Source organism: Manis javanica, chromosome 15, assembly GCF_040802235.1.
Source record: "Manis javanica isolate MJ-LG chromosome 15, MJ_LKY, whole genome shotgun sequence".
Lineage (NCBI taxonomy): Eukaryota > Metazoa > Chordata > Mammalia > Pholidota > Manidae > Manis > Manis javanica.
The window spans coordinates 79,623,896-79,651,215 of NC_133170.1; the positions used below are offsets into that span (position 1 = coordinate 79,623,896).

At 47.0% G+C, this 27,320-nt stretch overlaps 3 protein-coding genes across 19 annotated transcripts in view; 1 reads left to right on the forward strand and 2 right to left on the reverse strand.

Annotated features, from left to right (window-relative positions):
* Positions 1-1,276, forward strand: part of SRRD (SRR1 domain containing) — a 9,742-nt gene extending 8,466 nt beyond the window's left edge. For all 4 annotated transcript variants that reach the window (XM_036993416.2, XM_036993415.2, XM_036993418.2 and 1 more), the window contains one exon: positions 995-1,276. The gene's annotated coding sequence lies outside the window, so the exon portion shown is untranslated. The remainder of the gene's footprint in view (positions 1-994) is intronic.
* TFIP11 (tuftelin interacting protein 11) overlaps positions 1-12,395 on the reverse strand; it is a 13,213-nt gene extending 818 nt beyond the window's left edge. The window contains exons 1-13 of one of the 4 annotated variants that reach the window (XM_036993404.2): positions 12,271-12,297; positions 11,803-11,918; positions 10,541-10,726; positions 8,493-8,646; positions 8,026-8,182; positions 6,329-6,456; positions 5,731-5,883; positions 3,846-4,373; positions 3,634-3,740; positions 2,986-3,154; positions 2,330-2,573; positions 1,720-1,862; positions 1,043-1,208 (exon numbers count right to left, since the gene is read on the reverse strand). In XM_036993404.2, coding sequence (XP_036849299.1) covers positions 1,043-1,208; positions 1,720-1,862; positions 2,330-2,573; positions 2,986-3,154; positions 3,634-3,740; positions 3,846-4,373; positions 5,731-5,883; positions 6,329-6,456; positions 8,026-8,182; positions 8,493-8,646; positions 10,541-10,710 — 2,119 coding nt within the window. In that variant the 5' untranslated portion in view covers positions 10,711-10,726; positions 11,803-11,918; positions 12,271-12,297. Of the gene's footprint in view, positions 1-1,042; positions 1,209-1,719; positions 1,863-2,329; positions 2,574-2,985; positions 3,155-3,633; positions 3,741-3,845; positions 4,374-5,730; positions 5,884-6,328; positions 6,457-8,025; positions 8,183-8,492; positions 8,647-10,540; positions 10,727-11,689; positions 11,943-12,270 lie in introns of those variants that run through there. The other 3 variants (XM_036993402.2, XM_017641527.3, XM_036993403.2) reach the window with 3 other exon arrangements.
* Positions 12,396-17,481: 5,086 nt separating this feature from the next.
* Positions 17,482-27,320, reverse strand: part of TPST2 (tyrosylprotein sulfotransferase 2) — a 50,339-nt gene continuing 40,500 nt past the window's right edge. For all 11 annotated transcript variants that reach the window (XM_036993315.2, XM_036993314.2, XM_036993324.2 and 8 more), the window contains 4 exons: positions 24,673-24,871; positions 21,993-22,043; positions 19,531-19,579; positions 17,482-17,984 (listed from right to left, as the gene is read on the reverse strand). In XM_036993315.2, the coding sequence (XP_036849210.2) occupies positions 19,538-19,579; positions 21,993-22,043; positions 24,673-24,871 (292 nt within the window). In that variant the 3' untranslated portion in view covers positions 17,482-17,984; positions 19,531-19,537. The remainder of the gene's footprint in view (positions 17,985-19,530; positions 19,580-21,992; positions 22,044-24,672; positions 24,872-27,320) is intronic.

Genomic DNA, 27,320 nt, shown 5'->3' on the forward strand with positions numbered 1-27,320 from the left:
CTGAAAACATACGGCCTCACTAGTTATTTTCACCTGACCCATACAGGCCTCTGGCCCTGGAAGAACTTTAAATGTATTTGGGGGCTGAAACAAATATTGAAGGACCATAAATGCCAGTGTGACTGGGGCACAGATAGGGCACAGTTCTAGGAGCCTGGGGCTAGGGTGGCTGAGGAGGAGTCTTGAAGGACCTGGATAAGTAGAGGGCACAGAAGTGTACCTGCCTCAGTAAATGCAGAGAATTCTAACTGTTCATATAACAGGCTAAGTAGAAAGAAAAGCTCAGGAAATAAAAGTGCAATCTCAGCTGCCACTCTTTAGCTGAGTGACCTTGAATATGCTCTTGGCCTTGTGGAGCTTATCTGTGAAACAGGATTAGACAGGTACTTCAGTGGCCTTTGCTTTGCCATGTAAACACACTATAACACGGACTGGTTGGGCTAGGCAGTGCCTGACCTAGAACTGAGTAGTGTTGGGAATAGATATTAAATGAACAAGTCAGCTGCCTACTTCTGACACCACAAAGATACCACCTACTGAGAGTTATGTACAAACAGTGACTCCCTCTAGGTTTTTTAATAAAACCAAGAGGTAGGTATTATTACTGTTTTACAGGTAAAGAAAATGGGATAAGAGGTTAAGCAACTCCTGAGTATTAGCTGTGTGTCAGACCCACACAGTGAGCTGTTAAACACTTGATTAGCACTCCCGACACTGGCCAAGCAGATGCACGAATTACCCCCTAAAACACCGAGTAGCACAGTGGTTATGAAGGTGGGCCTTGGAGCCAGACCCACAGGGTGTGGGTCCAGCATAAGTCAGTTCCCATTTGGGGGAAACGCCCCTCCTAGTCACAGGAGAGCTGGGCAGTGTGTGACGGCTCTCTGCATAACCGGGTCTGGTGGGAAGAGCAGGTCTGTCGGAGCAGAGGGTGAGCCATGCTTAAGGCAGCCCACGGGTACCTGCAAACTAACTGTGTCCTTTACATGTTCAGGAACGAAGAGCTCAGGGCCAGGACATCCAAAACAGAATCCCCACTCACCAACATTGGAGGACACAGCCCTGTTCATGATATCAAGTGCTTCATTAAATTTGTCTTTGACAGATGGGTGTGCCAACACTTGGTCTGAGAACATGGACTTCCAACCCAGGTACCACTTGGTGATCTCCTCATAATTTGGGCTGTTACTGAGCCAGGAGCACAGCACCTGCCAAATAGAAACAAATATGAAAACCTGGATCCAAAGTGGCAATAAATGGGAGCAGAACTTCCAAAGGGGCTGTTTGTTTTGTTTAGATCCTGGTCCTGCCAGCTGGTGACACTTGTAGAGGTTTATAGGGGTTGAACAGTCCAGCACTGAAGGGTGTGGCACCTGGAGTCAGCTCAGTAGCTGTGTACCTTGCATATGAACTCTGAGCCTCAGCCTCCCACCTGTACAATAGGGACACCACCATCCATACCCCAAAGGGCTGATGTAAGGAGCGGAAGTAACACAAATTAAGTGCTTAGAATAGCATCTGGCACATGGCAAATGTTCAGTCAGTGGTGGGCGCTGTTACTGCTGAATCCATTCCTACCCTGGCATGTAATTCAATTTGTGGTGTGATGATGGCACTATCTGACAGTTGTCTAAGGATCAAGCACCTGTAGTCAGACCCTAGCAGAAATCCTCCCTGCATCCATCCCACCCCCAACAAAATAAAGCAAAACAAGTGTACCTGCAGCCACTTGGGGAAGAAGTGCTTCTCAAGAAGCCCCACCAGGCTGGAGACCGAGATCATTCCTTCCCAGTCGATAACCCAATAGAAAGCGTCCATGTGCTGCTGGTGGGGGTTAATGACTAACTCTCCGAGACACATCCCTGCAAGAGACGCAGGCCTCTCAGGCAAAGCACAAAGAGCAGAACCTTCACCACAGAATGTCAGGCTTTGATCTGCTTTTAAAGCCAATTTTAAGCTCCTGATACGGCATTTCTTAAAAATCATTTTCTTTTCTAACCCAGCAATAACTCTTAATATATATTTAGGATCAAATACCACAAAAATTTCAGAACACCAATCCTGTTACTAAGAAGCCCAAAGAGGTACCAGGAGGCACACTGCATCTGACATGGTCACTGCAGCCTTTGAGTCGCTGCCGTAGGGCCCTGGAATACATCTATATTCAGCCTAAGTGCACAAAACGGCCCCTCCTTGGTGGTGAGAAATAGCATCTGCTAAGCTTTTCAGTGACCAAAGACATTTCTTCAGAAGCACGATCGTTCCTCCTGGCCACAGAAACCGGGCACCCAAGCCGCTGGGCTTGGATGCATTGTCCCCATTTCCTTACCCAGCTTGGGCACTATGTTCTTGACCATGAATGCTTCCCAGGAGCCAGGGGTAAAGACATCTTTCCATGGCTGGAGGATGAGCTTGGCAGAGGAGTCGCTGGGGTGCCACTTCTGCAGGGCGCTGGACAGCTTGCTGCGGATGGGGGAGTAAAGCGGCTCCAGGCGCGCCTGCATGAGGGGCAGCCACGGGTGGATCCAGGAGTGGATGGGGACAGTGTCCGTCAGTGGGTTCCAGTTTTCTACCTGGAGATGGATGGGGAAAAGCAGTCCATGCAGCCTGTGAGGCAGTCACACGATGCATGTGTAGTAAGTAAATGGCGTGGAGGCCGCGTGCCCTCCAGGACCAGGTCCTCAGTCCTTTATGCTGCATTTTCCAAAACAGAGACACTGACCCATAAAATATGCCCATGCAACTGTATTAAATCTTAGAAATGGCACAATTCTAATTTTATGCAAGAAACCAAGAAAATGAACTCTCATCAAGGAGGGTTTTGGGAAGAGCAGTGCTGAGAAAAGCCTGGAGGTGACACAGGACAGTGGCTGTGCCAACAGAAACTCTTAACTCCAGGCGTGTCCACAGCACTGAGGCAATGGAGAGAAATGTCAAACGAGCCCCCCTCATTACTAATTACAGCCATTTGCCACCGGGCCCTACCTCCTTCTGCAGCTTGGGGAAGATGAGCTGGTCCAGGATGTTATCTAAGATCCACACGGGAATAATGTGCACCCAGCTGTCCAGAAAGTCCACCATCGGGTCACAGTTCCTTGGTTGCCACTGGGAAACAATATTTCGAACGAACGGCATCCAGACTTCCCATATCAGCCTGTGGGAGAAAGGCACAGGGCAGGCTGGCTGACTGCAGTCGGTTTCAAAGCCTACAAAGTATACCATCACCCTCAGCACTAAAGTAAGGGAGAAAAAAGGCAACAGCACAGAAATCCAATCAGAGAAAACCATCAGGCGCAGAGCCACAGCTTAAGCGACACCTCTGAGAGACCTCGCCTTTAACCCCCACCACACCCCAAGCAGATGTGTGTCCTGTTCTTTCTCCCTGTGCCGTTTGCATCCTGGCTTTGTCCACTTCCTCGTTCGCCGGCTGCCTTTTCCTCACCTACTTACCGCGGACAGAGGCTGCTTTCCTCCGGGGCGGCCCAGCACCTAGCCTGTGCACAACCCTTACACCCGGCAAGTGCAGGGCCGGCGGGGAGCAGAGAGCTAGTCCAGGCCAGCCCCCCACGTCCCCCACCTCCCCAGGCCCCCAAGACAGGCAGCAGGCGCTCAGGGCCTGCCCTGTGCCAGTACCTGTGAAAGGCGTCTGCTGAGAGGTCCTGGCTGCTGTGGGACAGGAGCTGATCATTCTCCAGGAGGCTTTTCCACTTGGAGATGACCTCGGTGCCGTAAGTGCAGTCCTGAGGAGGAACCGAGGCTGAGAAGCGGGGGGGCTACCCAGCCCTCCTGCCCTCTGGGCGACCTCTGAGCCCGAGGCGGCGAGGCGGCCTCCCCCAGCAGCTCACCCTGAGGGGGTCCCACGCCTTGAAGTACTCCTTCATGAGCGGGTAGACGATGGCCACGGCCAGGTCCACGCGGTCGGACATCCTGTACTCCTCGTAGTACTTGTCCTGCAGGGTCTCGAAGATGCGGGCGCACTCAGCCAGGGTGAGGGGGCTGCCGCAGCGGGGCTGCATCCGCCGCTCGCACTCCTCCACCGTCTGCAGCACCTCGCTCAGGTTGGAGATGGCCCGCTCCTCGTGGTCCAGGACCTCCCACATCTTCTCCAGCTCGTGGGAGAGGTTGACCACCATGTCCCGCTCGTACTGCAGCTGCCGGTCATTCTGGATGATCTCCTGCTCCGTGAGGTCGATGAGCAGCTGCAGGTTGTGCTCCAGCTCAGGCAGCGCGAAGCCCGCGGCCTTGGCCTCTCTGCCGGGCTGCGGTGGCTGCGGTGGCTGCAGCGGCAGCCCGTCGTCCGGGACGCTGTGCTTGTGGCTGATCTGGCTGTAGCTGTAGTAGACCTTCTGCTCCCGGCCAGTCATGTCTATGACCTTGGAAAACATCGCAGAGGGCAAAACGGTCGGGTGCGATAGACAGTTCTAGACCAGACCCCTCTGGGCAAACCAGGTAAGGCTGTCTGGGAGGACTGGCGACACTTGAGTACAGACTACTTGCAATGAAGATATATTTTCACGGAAAAGTAGAGGCTGTACTGATCAAAGCAAGTAATAAAATAACACAACCAAGATAGCACATTTTAGTTAAAGAATACATATTTAGGCAATGATCTCGTAGGGAAGTACATGTAGGTGTTAAAATTGGTAATTTTTTGGGAAAGAAGGAAGCTTTTCTTATCCTTTTGCCTATTTCCTCATTTTCTAAAATGTACTATACACTATTTAAAAACAAAATGAAACAAACAGCTGTTGACAAAGGCAAGCTAGGATATGAGCTAATTCCAACATTATAAGAACACTGAGGAAATCTGAATATAGACTCTACTTCTGAAACAGGATTATTTGTCACCGCTTATTAAAAGTGTGATCCATGAACCACGTGCATTAGAATCACTTTGGGGAAAAAAAACAAACAGAGTCCTCAGGCCTAATCTGGATCCTGGGACCTGGGCATCTGCGTTTCTTACCAGTTTCCCTCCCCCAGGTAACCTGATGCACAACACCCTGACATTTGACCTTGTGTGACACACACTGGATCTCCTACACCAAATGACAACAGACAACTGCCACCACTGCTTTTTGGCTACTTGGGGGAGTAATGGAAAACCTAAGACTACATGTACATAACAATGGCTGAAAATTCAATGTTTTTAAAAAAAATATTCAGTGCTGGTACGTCTGAGGACTCTGTCCTGTACTCCTGGTCAGAGAATAAGTGCACCCTTCCCAGGTTTTAAGAGCCTTAAAAACGTTCCTATTCTTTAACCCAGTGATTGCACTTTTAGGAATCTATCCTTTCAAAATGTGTGAAAGAGACACAAGTCTTTTGTACAAACTAGAATGCCACAAACCCAAACTGAACCAGAAAAACATAAAGACCTAGCAGTAGAGGTAGGATTGAGCAACAGCACAGCTGCTTGGAAACAATACGCCCACTGCAGACACAAGTTTTGAGTAATGTGGAAGCTCATAAATTCACTGACTCCAGAAAGACAGGAAATCTGTTTGATTTACCGCTATAGTGCCCAGAGTGGGAACCTGACAACTACCACTGAAGATGAGCGCAGCGAATGGCAACACGCTGCTATTGAGAGAAAAGTGGGATTAAAGAAAAGCCTGGAGAGAAGACCCAGAGGGACCTTAGAATGTTTGGGGATTGATCCTGGGGTGTGGGATACCTTGGTGTTTGCCAGCACCCCATCCCAGACCAGCTGTTCAAGGGCTTCCGTACCTTGACCTGAGAAAGTTCCTTCTGGGGAGCCGCCAGCTTCTTGCTGATCCTGCCCTTGGCCTTCAACTCTTCTACTGTCTTGTAAGAATATTTGGGCTTCTTCTTGCTTCCACTGGGGTCTTTTCTCCACTGGCTCAGCTCCTTCTGAAACTCCTAAACCGGGGGGATGCAGTCAGTCACAATAAGAAAGGCCCACATTTTACAGCAGATGAGGCCACTGAGACCATTTCACAGGCATTCACTAGCCCCTCAGATTTTCACAAGGTCCTGCGCTAAGGATTGTGCCTGCGGGACACTAAAACCACCTACTCTTTGACACCAAAGAATGAGGTAGCCGGCAGGTCTATCAGAGTAGAAGGAGAAATACAAAGATAAAGTCAACATTTCCTGAGCATCTCCTATGGGCAGGCACTATGTTAGTTTTAAATTTACATCATTTGAAACTTAGAAATACAACATAAAGGATTTTTTAAGTACGAACCTTGGTTCTAATTTTAAAAAGTAAACAGGCAGGCCCTTGTTTGGGCAAAGGTATCTTACGATCAGGGTCTGCAAAACTTATGTATGAAGATCTCAGGTAAAAGAGGAAACTTATTACCTCTTCAGCTTCTTCTTCTGAATCAACCACAGGGAAATCTTGGAGCGACTGAGTGGTACGCTCTGAGCCATAAGCTCCCACAGCACCTTTTCCCTTTCGCTGTTTGGCTTCAATCGGGTTAATGATACCTGACAAGATTTCAGCAGAAGATCAAAAGGGAGACTTCAGATCACAGCAATTCCTGTGAATTGCTCAGTGAAATCACATGTCCTTGGTCTTACACACAATAACCCACTACTTCGGAAGGAGAGCTCTGCTGTGTCCTTGGAGCACTGTTCAGGTTCTGTGCGATTTGAAATTTCTGTGCGTATTTATGCTGCCACAGAACAGGCTGCTGATATGAGGTTATTTCCATTTCTACTTGGACTAACTTTTTAGTGGACTTCAAGAAAAGAGAACAATTCATTAATAACTGGGAATTCTGGCACATTAAATTCTATCCTTTGCTCATTTGGAAGGTTTAGCACGGTAAGAGTGGTTAATTCAGAGAAAAGAACAATTCTGATTGAAGCATGGTTTATCTGCAGTTTAACATGAGATACCATTCATTTCAGTCAGTAGTTCTATCCCCCAGGCTTAACTTGTTTTATAGCATGAATAAATGGTTTTTCACATGAAAGAGTTTATGGACAGGACTACAATATTTCAATGAAGATTCCCTCTAACTCCAAACTCTGTGCTCCACCCCATCCAGGTAGTACTGTTGAAACAAATTAGGACAGTCCCCTCATTCTTGTTCCAAGTCACCATTTCAGTCTTCATTCAAGTTTATTGATTTTTCCATCAGTGTTTTCAAAACAATGTTTTCAATCAAAGCTAATGTTTTCAAAACATAATGTGGATTGAACTTTAATAATTATTTAGGGAGTAGAATCTGAAGCATAGAGAATACTGTGGTATATCCAGTTGGTGACCGCTCGTGGGAAACAGGTCAAGAAGAGGGGAAACTAGTCCCCGTGGGAAGAACCCACATGATGCTTGGTCAGAGTGGCTTTGGTATCAAAGGGATGAGGACATGGGAGGAACTTACTGGAGCAAGAGGACAGAGGACGGCTGTGCTACTGAGCACAGATGGAGGCGGCCACACGGGAATCGCTTCGTTCAGTTTATAGCTACATGCCTCTCAGTTTAAAAAGCTACATACAGTGTTTTGATAGTCCTGAAGACAAGTAACTGTCCAATTATTTGCAATGAGCAAATAAGTGTTCCTGCTTGTGAGCAAGTGCTGCAAATTCCCCAAAATGCCCAAGAAAAGCAAACCAGTCAAGTGGGTGGGGAAAGGAATACAATGGGGAGTGGTGGAGACTGCTTCCAAGAGAAGGCCTGGGGCAGCTGTGATGCAGTGCACCAAGTACTGCCAGCCAAACCTAAAATTTTAGGTGAAACTGTTTGATTTTTAAATATCAGCAATGAATTCAGTTTTTATAGAAACACTGGACAGGCCAAAGAAGAAGTCCCTCTTCAGCCTGTCTTCAGCCTGCCACAGCCTGTTTTAGTCCCTAATCCTTTTTCTCCTGCTGAAACAAGTATTTGATCTGAGTTTGATAAAGCAATGTAGTTGGGAGCACAACGGTCCGCTGCTGGCAGACCAGGCTGTGGAGTTATTTTTACAAGAGAGAAAGCAAGCCGCTCCCCAAACTTGTTCTTTGCTCAGCCCTGTGTCCCTCCTGCAAGACTACAGAGCAGTGGTGCCACACCTTGCGCGTTCTTCCCGAGGCCCCTGCCAGGGACGTAGCCCATCTTCTGAAGAAGCTTCTGTCCAATTCCTTTGGTGTGTCTTTCCCAACTACCAAAATCCATGAAAGACTTGGTTCCTCCTGCAAAGCCTTTCTGGCTGGGCTTAAAATTGCCACCCTGAGAAGGAGGAAAATCAAAGTTTAGTTGATGGGAAAAGAAAAGGAAGCAAACACCTAAGAGAGTAGGTTTTCCTATCTGGCTGATAGGAAAATGGCCTGGCAGCCACAGAGCATTAAGAAAAGTGTCATATAAACTGAAAATGTATCTGTGCTGTATCTTAGGAAAGAAAAGAGACTGCATTGCACACTTGTGCCACCACAGGAGAAACCCACACAACCTGCCTCCAGCTCAGCCCCAGGAGATGCTTGGGCCCCAAGGACCTTGCAAGGATATCACTAAGGTCACAGTCCTGGAGTAAAGGTGCTACCGTTTTCAACTTCTTGGGTCCGAAATCCTTAGGAAAGTCATCCTGCTTAACAGGTTTCTCTTCATCATCGGAGTCTTCCAGCTCTGCTTCCTCTGCTGCCCCTTTCTTGAGGCCCGCACTGATGAAGTTCACCGGGGCGGAGTAGTCTCGGGCCCTGCAAGCAGACACAGCGCCGCACGGATTCCGTGAAGAACCCTCCGGAAGCTGCCCCTCACAGGAGCTCTGCCGGCCAGGGCAACTTTTAGGCATCCATTTTAAAAGAGCAACATATATACTTATGTCACAAGGGCCCCAGATCTAGCTCTCTGTAATCACATTTAACATTTTACCTGATGTGTTCAAGTCAACTCTAGGCCAGAGAGTTATCAATATCAATGCCGAGCTGATTACAAAATCAAAGTATGATCCAACTTTCCTTTTACATTTTTAAAAATTAATGTACTTTAAAAAGCATTTGTCTCATCCATACATTTTCAAGTACAAAAATCAAATTCTGATAAATAAAAATCATCAAATACATTAGTAGATTGTATTAATGGAAAGCATATTAACAGTGACATCAATCAAACTTAGAAAAACTTCATGTCCATTAAAATTATTTGAATATGAAAACTAAACAAAAATACGCAGTTAACTCTGTGAGATTAAAAGTATTGACTTTAACCCTGATTGGCTCAGGAACAGCACTTACAGTAAGTCATTAACCGTGGGTCCTTCGTGTGTAAATTGAAGCTGATACCTTTGTATTGTGTGGTTAAAGGAACACAGAGAAAACAGTGAATGAAAAACCTTGGGAAAACTGCAGAAGAAAGAGATGCTGCATAAAATGACTAACCTAGTCATTAAACATCCCGTGGCAGCACTAAAATTCAGATTTAAGCTTTTCTTAAAGATTTAATAAAATTCTGTAGTTAGGAGCCCAAACACTAGAGTCAGTTGGGCCCAGATCCTCACAGGATAGCTGTGTGACTTTTGGCTGTAGTTTTTTAATCTGTAAAACAGGATGATAATAATGGTTCCTTTCTCATAAGGTCAATGAAACCAGGCATGAAAAGAACCCAGAACAAGTATGTTGGTTGCTGTTATTATCTTATGATTATGCAATTCTTGACCTGTGATTTACTTATCATCCACAGTTAGATGTCCTTCCCAGATGAGAAGGCGTTGAACTAGTCTCTCCAGTCTTTCTCCCTAACCTCCTTTTTGAAAAACGCACAATCTCAATGGGCTGGAGCCTACAGGCCATAGGCGGGACAGGGAGACAAACCCAAGCCTGCTGCACCCTCAGCCATGGCACAAGACTTCACACTGAAGAGCAGACTTTCCGCCTGAATCCCCATCTCCCTGCCGCTACCTTAGCCGGGGCCTCCAGCACCTCTGCAGGACCAATGCCTCAACCTCCTCACAGAGCTTCCTCTCCGCCCCCTCCGTGGCTCCGCACTAGCTCTGCACATTACAGGACTCTTCTCCAGACATAATCCCACCCCATGGCACACCCTCTCTACCACAGTCCCACGGGCCTCTTCTCAAACCATGCTCCCTCACTCCAGTCCAGCCCACAAAACCTTTCCTACCCTCCTGGAAACCCTGCTGCTTCCCACCAAGGGTCTCTGCATGCCTACAACTCTCATACCACCTTAGGTGCCTTCATAGAAGCTCAAGGGTTGCTCCTTCAGAGAAATCTTTTCTGACCTCCCAGAACAGGCCAAACACCCTAAACTGTACTCTCTTTAGGTCCTAAACCACCATTACAAATTTGCATTGTGTAAGTTATTGATTGTCTCCATCCACTAGAGGCTGGGCTCCTAGGAGGCAAGGCCTGGGTCCATAACGTGCGTAATTACTCAGTAAACACCAAGTGATGATTAAATCGGTGGAAGGGCAGCACTCTAGCCTAAAGAGAGCACTGGACCTCTCTAGCTGAGGTCCCAGGAAAGGGACCCAGTAAGGCCAGAAGAGAAGCATATTTCGCAGGGTGTCTCCCCAGCTCACTCTCCATCTTCCCTCTTTCCTAAAACAAAAGGAAGCAGCCCCACGCCAGCCAGTACCGTTTGCCTCCAAAGCTGGGCCTCTCTTCATCTGAATCTCGCTCTGCCCACACTCCATAGGTGGCCTCTTCCTTGGTCTGCCAGTGGCGCTGCCGGTTGGGGTTGAATTCATTCTGGAGATCCCAGTCGGTGATCTCAAAGTTCTCCCGTTCGTCATCGTCATCATCCATGTGGCCTTCCCCGCCCCTGTACAAGTGGGACAGTGACATGGCCAATCACTAAAGGAGGGATAAAAAGGGCACAGTCTGCGGTAAGTCCTGAGAGCAGCAGAAAGCTTCCCTGGGAGTCCATACTTCCCGCTGCCTTCAGAGCTTCCTCCAAATCAAAGTCCGTTAAAATCACTGTTCAATAAAGCAGACATTAAAAATATATTTTTTAGAAATCAATCAGTACTAAAACAAAAGACTAGTCCCAACAGTCTGTGATTCTTATGTATTTCCTTGTCCTAGTCAATGTCACAAAACATCACACACACACATATATATACAAACCACATAAAATAGGTATGTTAACATATACCCTGTTGCCTCAGAAATTGGGTGGCCATCTTCCTGGGCTCCGGAGTTTTATTTCATTTAGTGTTGAGGAAAGAGTTATATCTGGACCCTTGGTAGTCCTGGAAAAGTTGTTTCTTTTTAAATTATACTTTCTGAACTACTTGATGAAAATCTAAGACCTAGTCTTCCTCCCAAAACATGAGCCTCTTCTGATAAGCTGGAAGACAGTAGTAATCAGGGAACACTACCTTAACAGGCATCTGTGGACTGCAATAGAGAATTCAACTCGCGGTAGCTGGGTGACGAGATTCAACAGTTTCTTAAATGGATTAACTACAGTACCAACCTTAGAGAATGCCTGTTAGGCAGACTGAAGAGATGATGTTTATGCCCTAAGAACGCTTAGAGTAAGTGCTCAAGGAACACTAGCTGCTACTGTAATCCCATGATTAGGTTCATCATTACTATTGCTGGATTAGAGAATGAATCTAGCAAAGTGTGTGAAATCAGGCACTAAAATCACAGGCTGAGTTCAAATCCCAACTCTACCAGGTACTCAGTGTGTAAGTATTAAATACACACGAAGTGCCAAACATGACTGATGCACTACACTGTAATACACTAAACCTGTGACAGCAATTGTAACTCTTACCTTACCGGTTGCTGCGAGCAGCCTTCAGGGACAGGGGTTCACTACTTGCACAGTCCACTACTGCCACTACTTCTGGTAGGTTTCGGAAAGCTCCCCCTGCTTATTTTACTCACTGGCGCGCTGGCTGGGTGCTGACGGTCCCAACCTCATCCAGGGATGCAAAGGAGGGAAATGTTCTCAGTGGAGTGCGGAGTCCCAGATACGTGGGAGTCAATAATATCGCTGCCTCCTTGGGCATAGAGCATGGTAATAATCACGACTGTCACGAGTGGCTGAGTACCCGCTGGACGCTTCAGGCCGATAATCTAATGTAAACATCAAAACGCTTCTACGAAGTAGGTACTGTTACTGTTTTCATGCTTCAGATAAGAAAAATGAAGCTCCGAGACGTTAAACAAGCTGCCTGAGGTTCTGCTGGCAGGGCTCGAAAGCAAAGGGCATGAAGCCACAGTCCGGGTTTCGCGCTGGAGGCTCGGTCCGTAAACCCGCCAGGCCGAGGACCGCCTCCCCGATCCCTCGCACCCCCTCCCTCTGGAACGGACTCACCCTTGTCCGCATCCCACTCCCCCAGCCCCGCTTACCTCTCCCGGGTCGCCGGTACCGAAGACAGAGCCTCACTCAATGCGGGAAACGAGCGGCTGTGGAGGCCGGAACCCGGATGTGTCGCGACCTGCGCGCCGGAAATGACGTTTACCGATAGCGGATGTGTGTTGATTGCCAAAGCAGCCACGGCTTTGGCTGGAGCGGCTAGAGCGGCTTTGGCTCTAGGAGGGCGGAGCTGAAATACTAGAAAAGTGAAGCCGGTTTAATGGGTACCGGAGGTGATTTCCGGGCCAGAGCGGCCTGTATGCTGCGCAAGCCAGCCTGCAATGCCTGGAGTGGGTGTCACCGAGCTGCTTTGACCTAAGGAGAATTCTTTGTCAGCCAGAGACACTAAATCTGTAAAATGGGGATATACGTAGGACTAGCTCATAGTATAGTTGTGAGGAGTGGTGTGAGACAAGTAGCCGGGCCAGGACAGGTATTCATTCAGATGGCAATAATGAAGGTCAGAACTGTCTCCTGTATCATTGGGGTCCTTCAGTATAATGACGACGTGGGCACAGAGCAGCTGTCTTAGACAGGAGTTTGAGGGCGTGAAGGAATGAATGGACAACTCAACAGTTCCCAAGTATTCCCTCCAGGAAATCCTTCCATTCTCTTCCTTTCTAACAGGTTGGTAAACAAAGTCATTCATTCACTGATCTAATAAAATTGTACTATGCGCCTACTGTGCTAGGCTTAAGAGTTAAAAATGAACAGAACAGGCTCCGGCCTGCCGGGAATCCCTCAGGGGCTGTGTATAGGCACACAAGCTCTTGACTTCCAGTCTCAGCTCCACCTCTTACCAGCTGTAGGCCTTGGGCAAGTCGTTGTATCTCCCTAAGCATGTGTTCTTGCTTCTACAGAATGCCTGAGGACCCAAAGAGAGAAAATACATAAGCAGTTACAACTGTACCTGGTAAACTAGGTGCTTAGGAAGTGTTAGCTGTTAACTTTTGCTTATGATGAAAGGATCCAAGAGACAATTGTTAAGAGTATACAGAGATGAGTTAAATAGTGCTTAACATGGGCTTTCTCAAAAGCTGGGCAATGGCCCCCAGCTCTGATCCACTGTCTTATTCTATTGACATTCAAATCATGTTATATAACAAAATTTCTTATAAAAAGAGCACTGGACTTGTGGAGTCAAATGACGTGGGTCTATGGTTGTTAGTAAGTAAAGGATAACCTACATGAACCCAATTAAATCCCAGATTCTTTGGAATGGGGACTGTGATTTAATGGCCTCTGTATGCTCAGTGACATTCAGTGTCACTCTGCCACATGCATAGTATGTACTCAGGAAAGAAACTAAAAAGAGGTTTTAGCAGAGGAGAAGGGCAGGTGGAGAGCTTCTAAGACAAAAAGATGACTCGTGCCACAAGGGTCGTGTCTGAGGCTACACAGCGAGTTAAAGGACAGAGCCAGCCCTGGAACCAAGGAGTTTGGACCCCTAGGCCAGTGCCTTCTCTACTCTGCCATGCATGGAGCACCCATACATGTTTGTCAACTTATTTGAACTAATATTTGGAGTGATTCCTGTCTGTTCAAGGTCACAAAGGCAAACCCTCTGCATATATTATCTCTTAGACTCTCAACCTTTTGAGATAATTTCTATTTTCACCTGAGTCCACACTCCTAATCACCCTCTATGCAGCCTGTGCCATACAGAAGTTTCCATAGTGCCTGCAAAGAGTTAGGGAAAAATCCTTGCTCCATTTCAACTTTAAATAGGTTGGTACCATAGAAACAATCCGTAAGTGGCATTTCAAAGCTGATATATTTAAAGTCTAGCAAAAGTACCTTTTCTAGGACAGCAACATTATACAGTTGCACATGGCTTATTCTTATTTTAAATCTTGTCACAAAAATATATATCATGTCCTGAACTTGGCAGAATTGAAAATCCAGAGCAGCTGAGATTAGCAAATTTGGTTTCCCTATAAATGTTTCTAGCAGATGGTTTCTACCCTGCTAATCTTTCAAGAATTTGTGAGCGCTCTATCCTCATACAGAAAGCTGGGACAGGAGGTTCCCCAGGTCTGAGGCATTATCTGTAAAGCAAATGTCCTCACAAGTCCACAGGTGAAATGAGGAACTGCAGGGTGTATCATTCATTCATTCATGCACTGAGTCGCTCATTAACAAATATTTAATGTGTTCTTGGGTATTTTCTATTGCAAATATGTTACCTCCCAACGTAGTGGTTTAAAACAAAAATGAACATGGTCTCACACAATTTCTTCAGGTAGAAACCCAAGAGTGGCTTAGATGGTTGGTTCTGACTGGAGATGCCACTGGGGGTTGCAGTCAAGATGTCAGCTGGGACTGCAGGCTTGCTTAGAACTGGATGAGCCAGCTTCCTGGTTGACTCACTCTCATGGCCGGCAGCCTGGGGCTGGTTGTTGGCAGGTCTCAGTTCCTTGCCATGAGGACCTCTACAAAGGGCTGCTGAGTGTCCTCATGACAGTGACCAGCCTCCCCCAGCACGAGTGAGCCAGGTGAGACCAAAGCCAAAGCCAACAGCTGCTGTGGTCAAGTCTGAGAAGTCACACACTCATTTCCCTAGTATCTTTTTTGGTTGCATGGCCAGTCCTATTTAGGGTTTCCTTGGCAAATAAAAATAGGGGTGCCCAGTTAAATTTGGATTCCAGGTAAACAATGAGTATCGAGTATAGTATTAGTATCTATACATATGTCCTATGAAATGCTCTATAATGCTAAAAAACCATTGACCATTTTATCTGAAATTCCAGTTTAACCATCTATCTTGTGTTAATCTGAAACCCTAGCTATTTAGGGTGGAAAGGGGCGGCACACAGAAGGGGTGTGAACACCAGGAGGCAGGACCATCCAGGCCACCTGGGGAGCTGCCTGCCCACAGCCCATGATCTTGCCAGGCCTGATGGGGGATAAATGGAGAGCGATTAAAAATAGTGCTTCCTGCACTCACCTAGCTTATAGTCTGGTCAGACCAACTTGAATCACATCACCAGGCAAATAAGTGCCACACCTTGATGATGACAACGTGTTTCAAAGAGAAGTAGCTGGAGCATGGGGCGGGGCTGGCCTTCTCATCAGAACAGCTATTTTTATGTTATAGACTGAGCTTCTACATGTGACATTGTGTGCGTGTGTGCCGGAGTGAAAGAAGGAAATCAAACCCTGAACACACACACATGTATATGTGCCCAAAATGGCACGAAGTGAATAAGGTCAGTAGTCCAAGTAACAGGGTTGGACAAATGTCAGTGTCCTGGTTTTGGTGTTGCACTTCAGCTGTAGATGTCAACACTGAGGGAAAGTGCACAAAGGCTACTTCTGCAACTAGAATTATTTTGAAAGTAAGTTAACAGCTCATTTAAAGCATCAGCTGTTACCTTGGAAACAGGGTTAGACAGAATAATCCAGACTTGTCAAAGGACTTCAGGTGGAGCAGGACCCTTCGCCCAGATCACACCCTGGTGGGTGGAGGGCTGTCAGCTGCAGGAAGGGATTCTGATTGTTAATTTTCCTGAAAAGTGTTCTTTTAAGAGAGAGAATGGGGTCGAGGGTAAGAGATGTCCTTCTGGTTCTAGAACCAGATTTGGGGGTTGGGGGTGCCTGGAGTAGCTCCATCAGCGGGAAGAACAAGCCCTGGTCCTGAGCTGGAGGCGGGGGAACGTGTCCAAGAAGCCTGGGGCCTTAGCCTTTTGGGGGCCTGGAATCACTGTAATTTATGTAGTAAAGGAATGTTTTTATTTTGTAGCCTAATTGAAGAAAGGGAACATTCTGTTGACATCAGCATTTCCCAGAGAGAAATTTCATAACTTGATGAATTCCTATGTTATTTAATGACTTGCAGGTAGGGCTGATAAATTGGTTTTTATGATGACCGTGGCGGATGGTATTTTCCAAAGGTGGCTGAGTTTCTCACGCACATGTGCTTCTGTATTGTGCCCTTGTAACTTGACCACCTGGAGGAGGGGTCTGCTTCTCTACTCCCGTGAATGTGGGAGGCCCTATGACCACTCTGACAAACTGTGTGGAAGTGACACAGTGCCATTTCCAGGTGTATCCCTTAAGTGACCTGCAGTTCTGCTGCTTCTGGCCCCTTGCAACATGTTAACAGCAATAGATGAGTGGAACAATGAATGGGCCTGGATGTCTGCTACCCAGTGACTGGTGACCATGAACTTCCTGTGTTCAAAACTCCAACCCACTGAAGTCTCAAGCCAGGAGAGACAAGAGCTACCTCACACTGTAGGTTCATTATATAACCAGGCACTGTGCCCACACTACCCATCAGCCACTCAATGAACCCGTGGCGTTTTAACTTCCCTACTTAGCAGATGGAGAAACAAAGGCTCAAGCCACATGGCCAGTAAGTTGGCCTGACTCCAAAAATCTATGTCCCAAACCACTATGAGTCACTACCTCCCAAAGCCTGACTATTATCATGAGATGTCAGGCAATGGGGAGTAGGGAAAACGCCTTAACCCTTAAAGATGCAAAACTGTTCTGGGCTCAGCTGGTCCCTCAGTATCTGGCGGCTGTACAGGAAAGGGTTAATTTGACTCAGCAGACCTGGAGTGTCCAAACCCTGCGTATGCCTAAGGACTGGATCTTGACCAGCTCCTGGGAGATGACTGCTAAGGCCCTGGATTATCCTATTTAATAAGAGTATCTCTGTATCCCAGGGACCCTAGGCCACACCAGACCAGACTAGACTTTATGATTTATGATTTATGGTGGCGGTCTGGGGGTCACTGTATCATCTGACCTCTGCAGGGGCTGAAGACTGAGTAACTAAGGCAGTCACGTGGTTGCTCCATGCCTATATGACCGATGCCCAGTAAGAAATGCTGGACACCGAGGCTCAGGTGATCCTGGCGGGCAGTGCTTCACGTGTGTGCTGTTGACTGCTGAGGGGAGAAGGACAATTGGAAGCTTGAGCCTGCTCTCTCCTGGACTCAGCCAATCCACTTTTTTCCTTTGCTGATTTGAACGTGTTATATTTTTACTGTAATAAACCTTAACCCGTGAGTCTAACAGGTTCTGAGTTCTGTGCATTCTGAGACCTGAGGATGGCCTTGGGGACCACTGACACCGGATCTCAGCTGTACCCTGCACAGACCTATTTTTCAGTCTTTGCTGTCATCAATCTACGGGACAGAATTCAGTATGGAAAAGTAACATCTATTCAGTCTATAAAGTAAGGCACAGACAAATGAGCCCCTGTTCACTTTATTCAAATAATATATATGTATTTTTTGCTGTGAAACTGGAGTAGAACTGAGGAAGAATCAAAGAAAGCCTCATATATTAAATTCTTAAATAGATTCTTTGAATTCAAAAGTAAGGGTCAACAGGAGAGGCACAAACTGTGGGCCTTGTCCCAGCAAACAAAGCCACCAAGGCAGTCCTGCAAATAAAGGAAAATGGCAAATCCATTTCTTTAAAAAAAGTTCTTGAAGGGAAAAAATACAAAATACCTAAAATTTCAAAAGCTGGAATACTTCCACACTCTTTGATCTCTACCCCCAAGCATCCAAAGATAGAGCGTTTCAAGGTAGGTGTTCAGTGATTCAGCTTTTGCAAACATAGGCAAATTCATTGCTCGTTAGCAGTCCTGTTTTGGTGATTAATGGCAAGCAATATGCTTGGATTAGAGGTCCGATTTCCACTCGAATGCCAAGTTTCTTCTCCTGGTGACAAAGCCATTTGCAGAGATCTGAAAGGGGAGAGAAGTGTGTGAGGCCCAGAGGAACAGTTGTGAAATGGACCTTTCATGTAGTACGTGTGACAGTAGAATGGGTGATCTTCATGCATTCCTAGAAGCAGGTGAAGTTTTCTATAACATCCCCATCTCAACCTGCAACCATTCACCTGACCTCAAAGATCCACTTTTCATATTTATGAATAGGAAATGGTGATGATCATGTGATAAACACCAATGAATTTTCGGAGCCATGGGGAGGATTAGTATTTGTCCAAGGCCAATGCTACAGCAGAGATTAGCTAAAGCACCCTGTAACGGTCTCACTTAAACAGTAAAGCGGGGACTATCAATGAGAAGGTTCAAGATTCTACTCATGAATCTTCGGAGAAGGAGGCAAAAAGGGTTGGATGGAAACATGGAGAAAGACTGCTCTCCACGGGAGGCTTCTTTTCTTTGGAATTCAACAGCAGTCCTGGATGTGAGCACGGCCTGATAATGACAGGGACTGAGGGTCTCCAGCCTTGCAGGTTGGTGCAAAGTAGATTTAAAGAAATACAAAAAAAAAATGCTGATTATTTCAAAATAAGATCAAACAGACTCCAGGCTAGAAGCTCTTTTGCCATCTAAAAGTAGGGAAAGTAACCATCCATGCAAGCTGGGTCTGACTTCTCGTAGGTTCAGCAAAGTGACCTAGGAAGCAAGCCACATCCACAGCAAGGACCCAGCGCTTTACAGTCTCCAAGTGCTCCCACCTGGGCCAGCTCGCTGACCGTGACTGCCCTTTGCAGGTAGACACTGATGAGTCCCTAATCTCCAGATGTGGAAAATGGAGGCTGAGAGAAGTCCGAGCTGAAGTGGGTGCTTCAGTCTGTGACTTCCCAAGTGCAGAACTATTCTTCCCTCCCCCTTAGCAAAATATGGATTGATAAGTATGAACTTAAAATCTTTCTTTAAAAGCAAATTCTGGAGGAGAAGACTTCAGGGGGGAATTCTGCCATTTGATGGCTGGGTGGCCTTGAGCAAGTCAAAGTCCTTCTCTGGGCTTTGGTTTTCTCTTTAAAATGGAACAATTGTGTTACCTGCCTTGCAGGGATGCTGAGGGTTAAGTGAGTAACAGGAGGAGTACCTGGCCCAAGGCCCTGGAGTTATTCTTAGACTAGAATTGCTTGGCTATTATTAGAACCTTAACCGCTTTGGGCCAACCTGCTGCTGTTTATAGATGCTGGACTGGCAGGCAGCACAATGTGCAAGAATGGGTCTAGAATCCCCATCCATCACACGGGCCCTCCATGCCCCTGCCCAGGATCAGACAAACCTTTTTCTGGTAGGTTCAGCCTTGAGCCCTGCCCCCAGCCCCCATCCAAAGCCAGGAGACTAAGCCATGTGTCGGTAAATAGCTCCCCCAGCCTGTCGCCATAGAAACCTCGGATGGGGCTGGGTCAGCCCACCTTGGTGGACACTCCTTCCCAGGGAGGCTCTGGAAGGACAAGTTTTGTGAAAAAGTGGCTCCTGGGCTCCAAAATGATGGGAGCTGCCCCCTGGAAGTCCGCAGGCCTACCTGGAAATCATGAGCTTCCTAAGTGGGAAGAGGTGCTGTTCTGGTTCACCTGGAGGAAGACAACACAGAGGAAGGGGTCACAGCCAGCTGTGGGTGCCAGGGTCCCGCTCCCTGAGGTTCACCCCCAGCAGCACTGAATCCGGCACACACACCCTCCTCAAGTATGTACTGCACACCTACTATGTGCCAGGGTCTGGGGATGCTGTAAACATGACCTCCCTGTTCTCACGCAGCCTACATTTTAATGGGGAGAGGACCTGTTACACAGACACATATGCAGGATAATATCTCCTCTGGGCAGTACAGTGGACTGACATGAGTGACAGGTGTAGGGACTGCTCCAGATAGGGAGGTAAGAAGAGGCCACCACAAGGGGATGGCCTTTAAACTATAATCTAATGGAATGTAAACATCTGAACTTTGTCCTGGGTGCCTGGCAATGGGCAGCCCCTGCCTAAATCCCTTGGCACCTCCCTAGTGAGAACGGGCATCTTTTATACGCTGATGAGACGGCTGATGGCAAGGGGTCCCTACAAAGCTTCAGGATGGGGGATGGTTGCCAGAAAGACCAAAGTCTGATTCAAGAGTTGGAAATGTCAGCCCCATCCCCTGACCGCCGGGGAGATGGAGTTAATAAGTAATGGCCAGTGATTTCACCAATCTTGCCTACTTCATGCAACCGCCACCAAAGCCCGACATGACGGGTTCAGAGAGCTTCCAGATCGGTGAACACACAGAGGGGTTGGAGGATGGACACCCAGCGAGGGCATGGAAGCGTGGTGCCCCTTCCCCCACACCGTGCCCTCACGCATCTCCTCCATTTGGCTTTTTCTGAGTTATTAGCCTTTGTAATAAAATGGTAATCTAGGAAGTAAAGTGTTTTCCTGAGGGAGGCCCGTGAGTTGTTCTAGGGAATTATCAAACCTGCAAGGGGAGCTGTGGGAATCCCCAAATATTTACTTAGCTGGGCAGAAATGTGGGGAGCCTGGGTACCCTATTGTGGCTGGCACCTGAAGTGGGGGCAGCCTTGTGGGACTGAGCCCTTAACCTGCAAGGTCGGATGCACACTTGGAGTCCACATTAGAAATACACTGAATTATTCAACATATGATATTCCTTCATATTTTGCTCCTAACAGAGCAAAAAGAGTCCCAGCCCCACTAGATGTCTTGAATATGCCATTCACTTCAGGGCAGTGCAAACTGGTCCAACTGTTTTAGTTCAAGAGTCTTAGAAAGATCTGGAGCCTTCCACCCACTGATCCCATTCCTTAAAAATTATTCTAAGGGAATGATTTAATAGAGCCTCCAACGTCTCGCCCACAGAAGGGAGGCAAAATCAGAATGATGTGCACATGACATCACTTGCGATGTTGCAAAAACCGGGAACAATCTTAGGGTAACAGTTAGGTGACTGGTCCCACAGGGGAGCATTCCAGAGAATACTGTGTAGCTATCTAAAATGGACACAGTGAAACCCAAAAGGCAGAAGAAAACATTAAGAAAGCCAAACAAGGCAGCTTAAAGGATGGAATTGTAAGGAATGAAAAATGTATATTCAGGTGGGCAAAAAACACCATGGGCAAGAAAGAAGAGTTTGGGATTGTGGCTAATTCCCTGCCCCCACTTCTGTTTGTTTGTTTTTTTGTATCATCTTGGTTAAAACAAATAATCAGTTAGTGCTAATTCTGGCAACACATTTTCACAGTGGCAAGAAGATGGGTCTCTGGTTCCCACTAAGAGGGTGTGGACATCCTCCTCCCAAAGAACTAAGATATGTGTGCAAAAGCTGTGGGGTCCAGAAAGGAGACTTCATGAATTTGATCATTACACTGGGGGTTGGCATGGGGTGGCCTACCCTTTACTTGCCACATTAAATAAAACACACACACAAACGGCAAGTATTCACTTAGCACCACCACTTCATTTATAAAAAGGAAGCACTCTGTCACCAAGAGGAAGGGTGGCTATAATGTCGGTCAAGGGGAGAGTTCTGGACGTGACCGTACATGGGGAGCACAGCCGTGCGGAGGCAGGAACATGTATGGATGTCTACATTCATATGGACCCTCATGTTCCTCTTTTTTTTTGCCAGACTGATGAAAATTTTGCACCGTGTTGTGTTCAGGGACTGCCACTTTCAGTAAAACTAAATTTCAGGCTAGAGACAGAAGGCTAGACTGGGAGTCCCCAGGAGTCCCTCCAAGTGCTGTCAGGCCAGGAGACAAGGTGGGGAAGGGGATCAGGCAGAAGGGCTGCTGAGATGTGGCCCCCACTGGGTCAGGCACAGAGGGAGCCGCAGGCCCCACACCCTCTACCTCCTGCCCCGCCCAGTGTTCTGATGGGGAAACTAAACTCTCTGCCATATTAGGGAAGAGAGGGGTTCAAGGGCGGAAGGCTTCAAGCTAGGGGTCAAGACAGCCGGACAGAGAGAATTCAGCACTCCCCTTTGGGGTTTCTAACCTGAAAATATCCTTTTAGATTGGCTGGTGTTTTATAGTCTCCTTTCAAGACCTATGAAAGAGAAAAAGAAATACTGCTATCATGGAAATGATCAGAGAATAAAATTTAGTCCATGAGCTCCACATCCACCCTCCTACCCACCCATCCAGTCAGTCATCCATCCATCCAACACACATTTATTGAGCTCCTCTTATTCTAGACATTATTCTAAGCTCTGGGGGTACAACATTAGCCAGACAATTAAAATGCCTGTTCTCCTGAAGCATTCTAGAGGGAGAGCCAGACAATCCACAAGTAATAATAAACAGAAATAAATGAGAACACATCAAACCATGGGAAGCAGAGCCAAGAAAGAAAAAGAGGATGTGATCAAGAGTGAGGGGGTGGGGTGGGGAGGGGTGGAGCCTCTCTTGAGTGGTTGGTCTAAAAGGGCCTCCTGGGACAGGTGACCTTCAATCTGCAACCTCAAGGACAAGGAAAACCAGCCGGGTTAACGCTCTGCAGGAAAGCATTCCAGGTAGAGGACACGACTAGGGCAATGGCCCTGGAGTGGGAAGCAGAAAATTCCAGGCCTTTCCATCTCTTGATACCGAAGGCACCGTACAGTCCAGTACTGTCTAGCAGAATATAATGTGAACTAACTACATAAAATTTTCTAGTAACCACAATACAAAAGAAGTGAATCAGGTGAAATTAATTCTAGTGACATCTTTAATTTAACCTGATAGATCTACAATATTAATACTTCAACATGTAACCAACATGAAAATGATTGAGAAATTTTACATTTTTTTTTTTAGTTCTAGGACTTCAAATCCAGCGTGTAATTCCCATGCACAGCACCTCTCCATTTGGACTAGTCAGCTTTCACTAGTTACATTTCAGGGACCACCAGGATTAGCGTGCAGTCTGTAACTGCAGCGCCGGAAAAGACAATTTCATTAGCACGGGGTCCCTGCAGCTACTGGGTTTACTGCACCCAGGATCCATTAAGGGAACACACAGAGCCTACAGCATACATGCAAACATGCATACATACATGGCTTTCACGGAGAGTACTTACTTTGTAGTAACAGCAAAATTACTGTAACGATCAAAGAAATGTCTGGCACTTGTCAAGACGTGTGGGGCCCCCAGGGAGTAAACCTCTTTGGAAGAAAACTTGAGACGTCTTCCATTTTAAACAAACGATGGTGCTCCAAAGAGTTGACCTTAATCACCGTGCTCATCAGTGTTTTTAAATTTTGTACACAGCACACAGGTCAGGTCTAACTCCAGGAGCTTCTGACCCCACAGTCCGGAGCAAGCCAGGGGCATCCACCTTTTAAAGAGACTTTAGAGGAGCTGCTGCTGGGTCCCTAGCTGGGAACACAGGGTAAGGAGAGCCGGCTGCCACCGGCAGTCTTCATCCTGGCCCAGCCACCGCCTCTGAGAAGCGCCTGAGGGCTGGATTTCAAGATCATTACCAGCTGCTCCTTATTTTTAATGTACGTAATTAATTTTCTACCATGAAATCCAGCCTATGTACAGAAAAGTGTATGAAATGCATAAGCCGTTTAAAGAACAACATTATTAAGTAATGAAAATTAAAATGAATAAGCAGTAATCATATTTATAATTAAAGTAATAAAATAATAAAAGCAAACCACATCCAGGGTATTTGCAACACCCACGCTATCAAGTGCAGGCTGGGTATCTTCACTGGGTCTCTATTTCCACAAATAGATGTTTGCAAGATGATGTCAAGGGGAAGAGGAAGTGATGACACCCACAGATGGGCTCACACTGCAATTACCAGAGCAGAGCCCCCAAAGTTCAGTGTACATTTCCTCTGTTAAAAAGGAAGCTTGCAAGCATCAGAGAGGTGTTAAAGACTTGTTTGCACCATATGGAGTCTTCCAACTGAAGACCTGAGAGGAGAATTGAGAGAGGAATGGCTTTCTCCCTTTGTGATTCCGTGCGAGAGCTGTTTACTTTCTACGGTCAGCATGTGTTCGGAAATGCTGAGCTTAGCTTAAATTAAGGCTCCGGGTCTTAATGATGTAAGGGCCAGGAAGGCTCCTCCTCAGGCCTGCGGCCCACACTTGGGTGTTTTCACAGAGTACCTCTAAGGAAGCCAGAACACAGCACCCAAATAAAACAGAAGCTGGGACAGCAACATGTAAGACAGACCGTGAATGTGTTACCTGTTTTCTTGCCCAGGATCAGCCTCCTTTAACACTTCAGGAGCATCTTGTCAAGAGTCATTTCCCTTGACCATCTTAATCAAGAAGTAATTTAAACTGCCCTAAGGTCACATTTTCTGAGAAATCATTAAAGAGCAATAAAGGTACATAAATGGTTTATTTATACCCAGTCTCAATGAAGACCATAAGTCTTTATAAACTTTATAAACAGACAAACAACTAGGGAAATGGGGGAAACGGTAAATAAGAGTAGAGAAATAGGATAGAATTAGTACACAAACGGGCCTGCTGTTAGATGCTACAGAATGTGAGACAGGCTACCAGCTGGTTGGAGCTTCCTTGTGGCCCAAGCAAAACTGGAAATACAAGCAGTCCTATGATTCACCATGTCCATCATACAGAAACAAACGAACCGCTTAGGATTCGAGAAACTCAATGTTTTCTCAGGCAGCTGAAGCCTGACAGCACGTCTCCACGTGGGCACGTGTACTCACCCGGTGTGTGTTGTTGATGACGATGGGGTCAGGGTTGCCATAGTTGGGGGGGTTTGCATAGGGGTCATAGCCCAGCCGAGCCAGCATGGGGGCAATCTGGGCCATGTCCCTCACCACGTCCCCAGGGATGTGGCCAGTCCACTTGGACAGCGCTTCCAAGTTCACAGGCTTGATGACCTGGTCTGTGGATCGCTCAATCCTGGGGAGAAAGGAGAGGCTGGATGGGGCACAGGCAGACGCACACAGCAGCTCCCTGCTCAGTCACTCTGGGGCAGCTGGAAAGGCTGGGGGTACCTGGCCCTGGGCCAGCTGGGCCCTTCTCAACTGTGAGACTGTGGGCAAGTCACTTGGCCTCATCATAGCCACTCTGTACAACAGAATAAGAGCATGTGGTGGGAAATTGGAAGAAAGTATCAGGCAGGGCACATGGCTGGTGCTTAAATTCTGCTTCCTTGACATCCCAGACTTTTAAAACTAACTTTTTCTTTACATGAGTAAGGTGGATATTTTGTTCTTGAGAAATAATTATAAAACACTAATGGTAATGTAAGAGTCCCTGTGGTTATCAGCCCCCTGCAGGGACCCAGTCTTAGCATTTTGAGCACATCCGTTCAATCCGTTTCCTGTGGTTTAAGTAGTCGAGCAGACTTGGAGCCAGACTGCCCGGGCTCAAGGGCTGGTTATGTCAGCACTGTCTGTGTGGCCCTGGAAGATTTACTTCACCTCTCTGAGCCTCAGTTTCCTCATCTATCAGAGGGAACAGTAATAGTACCTACTTCATGGAGCTTTTTTGGGGAATTAATGAGTCAATAATAGAAGAGTAAATGGTACATTGGAAGGGCTCAGTGTTAGCACTCTCTCCTACAAACACACACAGAAAACCTATGGTTTTAGTTGCAGTTTTTCAAAACAGAAATAATATGCTATAGGTATTGGTTTGTACCTTTCTTTTTTCACCCAACACCTTGTTTGTTTGTTTTTTTTGCAGCTGTGCAGCATTCTCCCATTCCTTATTCTTTTCCATTCCCCTGAAGATGGACATTTAGGTTGTTTTCAACTTTGTGCTATTACAATGGAACAAAGCCATCTTCCTATATGTGCTGCTTTCCTCTCTCCTGTAACAGGCTTCCCAACCCATCTGATCTCCCAATTACAGTTCAAGGACCTTGGAGAATGGAGGATGAAGGATGGGGAACTCCCAGGATCGAGGACCTATTTCTAGATGTTTCCATCCCAACTAAGAGAGAACCTGAGGAAGAAGTACAAAAACTAAGATGTAGCCATAGGAAGGCAGGTCCAAGAGACAGGAAAACTGGGTAGGGGAAAAGGGTGTGAACTGGTGGGAAGAGCATGGACTTGGAGTCTGCAGACCCAGATTTAAATCTCAACTCTAGCCAAGATGTCAAAAATCTCAAATATGTGCATGGCCTTTGCCAAATCCCTGCATCTCCAAGACCTCATGGGACAGAAGCAACATAGAGGCCTCCCGGAACACCAGCGGCAGCAATGGTTGACATGAGTCAACGAAACTAGAGGAAACCCAAGTGTCCAAAAATAGGGGATGTTAAACCAAATACAGTAACCCACAAAGTGGAACATTACAGTCATTCAAAATCATGTCACAGTGGAGGGGGCCACAGGCAAGTGGTCCCACACCCAAAGTGAGAGAGAAGATTACAGAGAAACACACTTGTTCAGCAGGACTCTGGTTTTATCAGTATTTCCTGACAAAAGACAAGTAGGTCATGTATGAACATCTGGGTGGTGGGATTATGGGTTGTTTTTCCTTTCCCAAAGAAATGGTCCCAATTTCCTATAATAAAGATGTATTTCTTTGGTCATCTGACTTTTTGTCATAGTTTTTAAAATCGCAGCTCCAGCACTAACTGGCTAGGGTGCCTGGCACACGGCACTTCACTGCCAGGAGAGAGCTGCTCTCGGTCCTCAGCTCTGCTCAGGGCTCACGAGCGCTTAGATAAGGAGCCTGGCAGGGTCCAGCCGTGAAAGGAAGGAGGAGAACGAGCTGTCCCGGGAAAGACTGTCCTTTCCCTGGGTGCTCAGGGATGCTCGGGCCTGACCAGGACGGAGGCACGGAGATGGCACGCTCTGATCCTGCAGTGTGTGGGTGCTCGAGGTCTCAGGAGAGCACGGCCTTCCTGAAGGTGGAAGACAGAGAGCAGGGCACAGACGGAGGGGAGGAGAAGGGGGCTTGGATGTGGAGAGCTTGAGAGCACATGCTCTGGAGTCCAACAGACCCGGGTTCAAGTCCCGACACCATACTTTGCTAGCTGTGTGGCCTTAGGCCAGTAACTTCCTCTTTCTGAAACTCAGTTTCTTCACCTGTAAAATGGAGATAAGAGCAGTTCCTATGTCCTCAGATTGCTGTGGGAATTAACAGAGTAGTGTTTGTTAGGGGCTTAACTTAGTGCTTACCACCTAGCAGGTCCTCATGAGATGGTAATGATGGTGAGAATAATGAGCATGCCAATAAAAACAGTATCAACACTAACAGGAAGAATAGCACCTAACATGTATTAACCTATTTGATGCTCACAGGTCATCTAGGAGGTACATAGATTATATCTTCAGGGTACCAGTGAAGAAATGGAAGCACAGAGAGGTTGAGTCACTTACTCAAGGTCACAGAG